This window comes from Delphinus delphis, chromosome 10, assembly GCF_949987515.2.
Source record: "Delphinus delphis chromosome 10, mDelDel1.2, whole genome shotgun sequence".
Classification (NCBI taxonomy): Eukaryota; Metazoa; Chordata; class Mammalia; order Artiodactyla; family Delphinidae; genus Delphinus; species Delphinus delphis.
The window spans coordinates 86,896,678-86,906,065 of NC_082692.2; the positions used below are offsets into that span (position 1 = coordinate 86,896,678).

The 9,388-nt window shown below is 49.9% G+C and overlaps 1 protein-coding gene across 1 annotated transcript in view; it reads right to left on the reverse strand.

Annotated features, from left to right (window-relative positions):
- PDZRN3 (PDZ domain containing ring finger 3) overlaps nucleotides 1-2,372 on the reverse strand; it is a 246,698-nt gene extending 244,326 nt beyond the window's left edge. Inside the window, exon 1 of the mRNA XM_060022920.1 lies at nucleotides 1,561-2,372. Within this exon, the coding sequence (XP_059878903.1) occupies nucleotides 1,561-2,283 (723 nt within the window). The 5' untranslated portion in view covers nucleotides 2,284-2,372. The remainder of the gene's footprint in view (nucleotides 1-1,560) is intronic.
- Nucleotides 2,373-9,388: the final 7,016 nt, after the last annotated feature.

The following is a 9,388-nucleotide window of genomic DNA, read 5'->3' on the forward strand; positions in this document are numbered from 1 at the left end:
CAACTAGAGAAAGCCCTCACACAGAAACGAAGATGCAACACAGCAAAAATTAATTAATTAATAAAAACTCCTACCCCCAACATCAAAATATATATATATTTTTTTTTTTTTGACAACGCACGGGACGGCCTCCCATAACAAAGAATTTTGGGGCCCAAAATGTCAAAACACCCCAAGGTGGACAACTGAGGTAGAACCTGAATGCCAGCTCTGAACGAGTTCTATGACCTGAGCCTGCTTTCTCATCTCAGAGGATTAAAGACAGAATGCCTCCGAAGTGCTTTGCCACAGTCTCTGGTACATAATAAACCCTCAGTAAATGGCACCTGTGGTTACATTGGGAGGCAACACGATAGTGCTCGCGAGCTTGGTCACCTGTGGGTTCAGAAACCAATTCTGGCACCTAGAAGCTGTGACTCAGGCATCTGACCGCGTCTCACTGGTCCTGAGTTTTCCTCACCTACAGAACGAGCAGCAACGTGCCTCCCTTACTTGATTACAAAGGAAACAGCTGAGAAGCAGAAGTGCTTAGAACGGGGCCTGGAGCAAAGCAAGCCTCCAGTAGTGGTGGCTGTTACAATTTCACCAACTCCCAGCACAAGGGGATGGCTTACAAGGGGAGGAGGTTAAAGATAAGTGCAGGGGATACTTGCTGAGCGTTGACTTTCCACCAGGCACCGTGCTAGATCCTTTTCACATGTTCTCTCCCTGAAGGGGGTAAACAAGCTATTTTACATTTAGGGAAACGGAGGCACCTGGAGGTTAAGCCACAACATGACTCAGCTGTTTAGCCAAGAGCCCAGATTCGAGAACAGTTCTGATTCCAGAGGCCTCACTGTCAATTATTACTTTGTATTTGGTGGTGGTCCCTTTACTGCTTTCTGGAATTCTTTCAATCCCTGGAGGAATACTACAGAAGGGGCCTGTCTGTGTTTCACCCCCCGTGTCACAACTTGAGGGAGCGTGAGCTGCTAGCTCAAGGTCAGCCGGCTAGTTGGCAGCAAAGCCTACGTCGGAATCCAGCTATTACTCCAGAGGCCTCTCTGGCAGCCTTCTTAACTTAATCTACACGGGCTGGGGGCTCCTTTTATTCTTTCTGGAGCTCCTGAGGGTGCATGGATAGAGCTCACGCCGTGTGTCAGTATCTTATCCTGTGGGTCACGTGTACAGGAGCCATGTTTCCCAACCTCCAAAGAGGCTAAGCGACTTCCCCAAGATCACCCAGCTGGTCTGCAGCACAGCCTTTGCACACTTCTGACTCCGGAGCCACACTCATTCTTACTCTGCGCTGGTCGCGGATTCCTTCGAGTCTTTCCAGAACCCCTGAAGCTGCTGGAGCTACACTTCACCCTGAGTCTAATCTGTCAGAGGACCACAGTTCCCAAGTTTAGACCGATTCCCCGACCTTGCTCACGGTGATCTATCTGGCAAGCAGTGTCGGAAGAGGGAGGCAGAGATGCTCCCGGGCAGCTCCCGGGACCCCAGTGCCCAAAGGGACTGGGAGGCGCCCCGGGGACCCAGGAGCCCGGCAGGGGGTCGGGGCGGGCGGCGGGTGCCTACCTTGCCGCCGGGCGGCGTGGCCACGCAGCGGCTGAGCGAGTCGAGGCGTGCGCTGTACTCGGTGAACTTCTTCTGGTAGCGCAGAGCGGTCATCTGCAGCTCCAGCTGGGCGGCGGCCAGCTGTGCCACCAGCGACTTCTCGCGCTTGCCTGCGCGCAGCGCCTCCTTCTTGAGCGCCTTGTGCAGCGCGCCCAGGCGGGCCTGCAGTGCGCCGTTGTGCGCCCGCAGGGCCCGCGCGCAGCAGTGGCCGCCGGCGCGCTGCTCGCCGTGCGTCAGAGGCAGCCCGCAGCCCTCCTGGCAGCGGCCCACCGGCCGCGCGTCGCACGCGTCGCGCATGTGCGCCTCCACGTCGCGCCGCAGCAGCACCTGGCCGCAGCCCGCGTGGCGGCAGCGAGCGGGCGCGAAGTCGCAGCGCTCGAGGTGCTCGGGCAGCTGTTGCAGCTTGACCACCCGGCCGCAGCCGCGCGCCGCATGCGCGCACTTGATGTCGAGCTTGAGGATGAGGCGCTTGAGCGGCAGGACGTGGTTGAGCTCCTTGGCCGAGAGGCGACCGCGGCAGCGCGCCGGGCAGCTGCCCTCCTGCACCACCCAGGGCAGCACGCAGCCGGCGCAAAAGACGTGGCCGCACGGCGTGGTCAGCGGGTCCTCCAGGACCTTGTGGCACAGCGCGCACTTCAGGTCCGGGTCCACGTCGCCGTCGAAGCGATCCAGCTCGAAGCCCATGGTGGCGGCCGGGGCCCGGGGTCGCCGCCGGGCGGCCGGCCGCCCCCTCCTTCCCTGCGAGGCAGCCGAGACGCGCCGGCTGCGCCGCCCGCTCTCTCGCTGGCTCTCCCCGGACTGAGCCTAATTGCTCCAGACTTCCTCGGAAAATGCCCGAGGAATAGAACTCCTCAGCCGTATTTGCGTGAGCGCGTGCGCACGCACATCCTACCTCGGCTGCCTCCCGCCCGCCCCCTGCAAAAGGGAGGAGGACGGGTGGCGAAGGAGGGTAGGAAGACCCAGAGGCTCGCCAAGGAGACTGGCCCGCCCAGGACGCCAGCCTGAGCCTTTCTCTCCGGAAACTCCACTCCGCTCTCTTGCAGTTTTCGCTATGGGAGACAAAATGCCAGCCGAGAAAAGCTCACTAGGTTAGGCGCAGAGGGTGCTGCTGTCGCCCAGACGAGTTTTCCTGGAGCCCCTTCCGGGCCAGATCACGACTTTTTACTCCCCACCCCCCCCCCTCCGCCCGCCTCGTCTTTTTGTGGCTGATTACAGAGAGCGAAAAATATCGCGGGGCCCGCTATCTCAGCATTTACGGTCTTTATTTATTTATTTCATTCCGGGGAAAGTTACAGAGCCTGCGGGACGCTCCTGCAACTACAGGTCCCACCAGAGGTTCAGCGGCCCCGGAGGTTTGCCAGGCCAAGGTTTCCAGAAGCAGAGGGCGAATCTACGAGGGCCAGTTTTCGGGGACGAGAGCTGCTCGCCGGCTGCCAGCGTGGGAGAAGCTGCCGGGCCGGCTCCGTTCACTTCACCGAATACCTCTGAAGTGTCTGCACTAAAGTGTGGCTTGCACTGTGCTGGGCCCTGATAAATCGGTCCCCTTAAAAATCATCAGTACAATATTGTAAGAGAGCGTCGTACTTCAAACTTATTTTCCCCCATTACAAAAGAAGTAACGCTGGTCTTACAGCGTTAAAAACCGCACAAGTGTAGAACTTGGAGAAGTTCCCCATAATCACCCCCACAATCATGCGAACTGCGTTCCTTTCAGTTTTGTTTTTTTTCCTATGTATGCACTTTGTTATATTTCCATTCTCCAGTTGAGGAAATTCAGGCTGAGAGAAGGCAAAAAATAAAATACTCTTGAAGGCCCCGAGAGCAGTCTTTCTCACATTTTAATGTGGATGCAGATTCTGATCCGGTGGGTGTGGGGTGGAGTCTGAGAATCTCCTTGTCAAAAGAGCCTCCACGTGGTGCCGATGCTATTATTCAATGGATTTCCACCTGATTGGGAAGTGGCCATCCATGAATCTGGACTTTTTTCTTCTGCTGGGGGGTAGCTTCAAGCAGGGCAGTTTTCAGCAACAGTTCTGAGTGTTGAAGAAATACTTTGGGATTCCAACCTAGGTGATCAGTTCATAGCATCACCCATGGATTTCCTGTTTTGTTTTCTGTTTTTTTCCTCTCCCCTGGCTCTCGATGGCTAAGAAACATCCAGCCAACATTGGTAAGAAAGAAAAATCAAGCTATGGCATTCTCATTTGGAACGTGCTGCTAGATCCTGAAGAATGAAGTGGAAAAGTTGCATCTCTGTGTTCAGTGTGGCTCTGGGGTCTGGAACGTGGGATGACAGCACCCATTTTGTCTAATTGCTTTTACTTCTCTCCTTTTTGTGTCTGCGAAAGCCCCATGACCTTCACTACTTAACTGTTTCACCAGAGTGAAAGGGTTGTGTTGATGTCCACAAGGATTACTTGTTTTGAACCGACCTTTAGAAAGTTGTCCCTGGGCTTCACTGGTGGCGCAGTGGTTGGGAGTCCGCCTGCCGATGCAGGGGACATGGGTTCGTGCCCCGGTCTGGGAAGATCCCACATGCCGCGGAGCGGCTGGGCCCATGAGCCATGGCCGCTGAGCCTGTGCGTCCGGAGCCTGTGCTCCGCAACGGGAGGGGCCACAGCGGTGAAAGGCCCGTGTGCCGCAAAAAAAAAAAAAGTCACTGATTAGGTTTCTCAGTGCCTTCCTGAGGTCACTGGACAGTGTGCTTTCATCAGTGTTGGTTGCATTTGTTGTCTATTTGTGGTAGGGGCTTTCGTTTAATTGCTTAAATCGATTAATGCATTCCTTTGCAAGTTCTCGAGGTGGAATATAATTGGCCTTTGTTCAGATAAGCATGTTCCAGAAATCCTCCTTCAGTGTATTTATTAAGCTGCTCACAGGTTCTCAGATAATGGGTAAGAAACACATTCTTTCATCAAAGGTGTGTGGGCCTGTCAGTTTCACAAGGTGGGCTAGTGTCAACAGGGTGATAATCTTCAAACCAAACTGGTTTTGAGAAACAACGAAAGCGCATCATACGCCATAAATGGGAAATGACTGCTTACTTTGGGTGTAGGCTTCTCTGCAGACTTGTTCCCCCCCATCCCCACCCTGTTGCCAAATGAGAGGCTGTTGATGAAATGCTACAGCTGAGGCCACAGAAAAGCTATAGCAGACTGTGGACTGGCCTCTTGCGGCACAAGAAAAAGAAAAGTCTGTCTAAACCATCCTCGCTGGTTAATTTTAGAAGCAAAATTCTTGGAGGTCAGAAAAAAAAAAAAAAAGACTCCTAGAATGTCAGAGTTGGCAGATCCTGCATACTATTTAGTGGCTGAATTTAATAGGGGAATTGAGAACCAGAAAGGTTAAAAGAAAGACCAGTTTAAGGACAAGTTTTCTCAGTTTCTGCTTTCGGTCAAGTAATAGTGTGTCCTGTGCGTTGTAGGATGTTCAGCAGCATCTCTGGTTAGATGCCGGTGGTTACCTTCCCCACCCCCTGCAGTGGTGTCAACCAGACATTGCCAGTGTCCTCGGGAGGTGAAACTGCACTGGGTTGAGGCTGAGAACCACTGGTTTGGGGCAGCCTTTCATTCATTGCTAACGTCAGACAGTGCTGGCAGCCCGTGTCCTCTGCTGGCTGTGGAATGACCTAATGAATGCAGCATAGTGAGAGAGAGGTGTTACCTTGAAAAGTTGGGGCACCACAGTAATACACATGAATACAAATGGTAGGAAGCTAAACGTTTGGTGTGGCAAGTCATCTGAGAAAAGTAGCTGGTTGTTCTGACATGGATTACTTACTCAGGTGTCTCAGAAGCAGCCGAATGTTGATGAAGGGATGATTCCTTGTGGACAAGAGCATCAGTCCCTTTGCAAATGATTCTTACGGCTTCCGCCATCTCTGCCATCAACGCTTCCTTTTACGGTCCAATTCTGCACTTTCTAACCAAGGCGTGGTCCCAAGCCTAACAAAAATGCAATATTCCCTGTCACTCCGATTTAGATTCTGTTCTTGACTCTCTGTTCCATCAACCTGTTTATTCAGAAGGTGATGATAATAATGTCTACCATTTTTGAGCTGCTACTCAGTGCCGAGCATTGTCCTCACCAGTTGACCCTCATTATTTCATTACTGCTCACAGCACATCAAGAGGCAGATGTCTTGTTGGCCCATTTTACAGATGAAGAAACTGAGGTTTACAGAGGTTATGTAGTTATCAGAATGGCAGTCAGTAACATAGACAGAAGGATTCTAGCACCCTCCCTCTTAATGTCTGTGAGCACATGCTTCCTCCTCCACAACCCCTAACTGGGGACTTATTATCTTACAAATGGTACAGATAATCACTCCACACCTCCAACATTACTCATCTCCTCTTTCCCTCTATCAGTCCTCAGTTTCCCCTGGGCTTTAGATAACTTGCGGGTTCAGTATTGGAGAAAGCAAAAAAAAAAAAAAAAAAGAAAAAAGCAAGTTTTTTTCTTCTTGTTTTTGGTGGCTTCCCTAGGCTTAAATATTCGTACTCCACTAGCTGAAATAGCACCAGACAATTAGATTAATAAGCATCTTTTTTTTTAACCAAATAGAAGTACCACCGGAGAGTAGTGAGTTATATCTGTCATCCACAAACAAGTGTGAAACATCTCAATGAGATTGCTTGCCCCCTACCATAGCCAATGTCACCCATTCTGGGGCCCAGGAGATTCATTGAGCCTTTAGTAGGGAGAAGAATAGGTAATTTTTGGCCCTGGAGACTTTGGAAGACTTGGGTTAGTCAGGATGACCCATCACAGTGGATGCACTGGACAGAGAACAGGAAGAGTTGGGAAAACGCTTCCTACAAATTTGTGCAGAAGAAGTCTAATGCTGCACATTGGCAAGGCCTCCATCGCTGTCTCTCCAGATGGGATTAGCTTCTGCAGCACCATGTACATTCCTTGGTGTAACACTCATCACTCTTGAAATCTCTGAATTTATCTAGTAGTTATTTATTTAGTGGATACTATATGCTAGGCAGGTGCTGTTCGGGCACAGCGGTGACAGGGGTAAACACGATGGGCGATGGTGCCTTCCTGAGCCCTCGTTCCAGGCTGGGCAGAAGGAAGCATCCAGAAACAAAGAGCTTCCTGAGACAACAGTGGGGTGGGATACGTTCTCTAGAGCAGGGCTGCTCCAAGTGTAGCCAGAGGCACAGGCATAACCCTGGAGCTTCTTGGAAATGCACAGTCTCAGGCTTCACCCAGGACCTACTGAGTCAGGACCTGCATCGTAACAATATCCCCAAGAGATTGGTGTGCACTTGAAATTTGAGAAGCCCTGCCATAAAGACCATAAACCAAGCCGATGTGCTGGAGAGAAATTAGAGGAGGCTGTTCCCAATAGAAAAGTCTGCTGAGAGGAAATGAGATGTTGCTTGAAAGATGAGATGGGCCAGCAACAGTCAGCAGAAGATTCCAGGCAGAGAAGCAACAGAAAGTGCAGTGGTCCACAGGGAGTCAAGCTCTTGGTTTACTGAAGTTGGACAGAGCATGCCTGGAACTTACAACAGGCTGAGAAGGGGGGAGAATGAAATCAGATAAGGGTAGAAAAGTCGGCAGGAGTCAGACATCCAGGGGGTTGCAGGGCGTACATAGTAAGGAGTGTGAATTGCTTTTAGGAGCGCTGGACAGACGGCACTGAAGGGTTTTGGGTGGTAGAGGAGCACATTTGGGCAAAGTCTAGTTCTCGCTGAACATTCTGTTAGAGAGTCGGGGCCTCGTGTCCACATTCTATCTCACGTATGTAACACTTAATTCATGTTGAATTAAGACACTTAATTCATGTTGAACAAATAAGCGTTCCCACTCCCTGCTCCATGTAAGTTCCTACTCCTAGGATCCCAAGCACAGGCTGATGCTAACAGCATGAGTGTCTGTGTCACAGGATGGGTTAAACAGGCCTCTGTGGCCTCTTTGGAGTACGTATCATCACTCAGAACATTGTTCCCAGAACAAAATTTATCCTGATATTGGGAACAACCAAATCCCATAGGAACAGCTGGACCATGGTCTGGTTGTGAATTGGCAGGCTTTGCACAGAAAAAGTGTGCGTACGACAAATAGGATCCTACATGGCACTGTAGACATTTGGAGCTGGAAGACACCTTCTCTTTTATTCCACAAATACTTACGGAACAACTATCATGTAGAGAACTTAGAAGGAAAGAATATGAAAAAGGACACAGGACCTAACTCCTGCCTTTAGAGCACTTACAAGGCCCCCAAGGTGGCCAACTGAGTGAAAGTACAAATAGTTCTAACACAAAAACAAATGTATTAAGTATCTTATCCAGCCCCTACTACTCACTATCTGATGAGGAAACAGAAGTTCAAAGAAGTTAGATGACTTTCTAAATATTTATGATGAAACATAATGTCGTTGGAGATACCCTGCACCCCAGTTCAGTGGAGAGAGAATTGGACTAAGTGTCAGGAGACGTGTGTGACACTGATCAGTGAGTGGCCTGGGATCCGTTATGCGAGTTTATGTAAATATGAACGTGTATGTATAGGCAATTGAATTAGGATAAGCAAACCCCAAATTCTCAGACACCTCACGCTGAAGAATTTTTTTTTTTCACTCTTGTCCCCTGGTGTGGATATCCATGTGGTCACTCAGAGCCCCAGGCCCCTTCCATCTCATGGCTCTGCCCTCCTCAAGTCCTCTCCTCAAAGTCATCTCCACTGAGTCAGAGGTGGGGAGAAAGAATGAAAGACTTCCATGGACCAGGCCTGGGAATGGCGTACATTACTTCCACCACATTCTACTGGCTGTAATCCAGTCACAGGGCCACAATAATAGCAAGGAGATCTGGGAAGTGTACTCTAGCTATGTTCCCAGGAAAAACAAGAATTAGGCTTCGTGAGCAACCAGCCAATATATCCGTGTGTGTGCAAACGTATATGTGTGTACATACTTATGTGTGTATACACACACACACACACACACACACACACACACACACACACACACACGCAGGAAAAAAGAGGATTATGTTGAGCTAATGTAACAGAACATCCAAAGAGCCAGGGAATAAACAAGCTAGAATTTTATTTCTCTCTCAAGTAAAACCATATGATTCATACTTTGGAGCCCAAGGCTGATGTAGTAGCTTCCAAGTCACAAGGACTCAGGATTCTTTTATCTTCCTGCTCTAACATCTATACCACCTGGTCTCTACGCTCACTTCATGGACTAGGAGGCCTGCTGCAGAGCCGACAATTCCAGGGCAGAAAAATGGAGGAAGAAAGGAAAGGCCAAAAACGACGACCCCTTACTTAGCCAGCCTTCTTGCAGAGCTTCTCTGGAAGCCCCATCCAACTATGTTCTCTTACAGCTTAACAGCAACCCCTAAATGCAAAGAAGGGAATCTGTGAAATGTAGTCTTTTATGAGGGCACATTGCTTCATGGAACATTAAGAGGGTTTTACCACAAGCTATCACTTCACACTCACTAGGATGGCTAATGTCAAAAAGACAGATAATAACAAGGGTTGGCAAGGATATGGAGAAATCGGAAGCCTCGTGCGGTGCTAGTAGGATTGTAAAATGGGGCAGGCACTTTGGAAAACAGTTTGGCAGCTCCTCAGAATGTTAGACGTTGAGTGACCGTCTGACCCAGCAATTCCACTCCTAGGTATATTCCCAAGAGAACTGAAAATATATATCAACACAAGAACGTATACACGAATGTCTACAGCAGCATTATTCGTGAGAGCCAAAAAGTTTAAACAACCCAAATATCCATCAACTGATAAACATATAAACAAA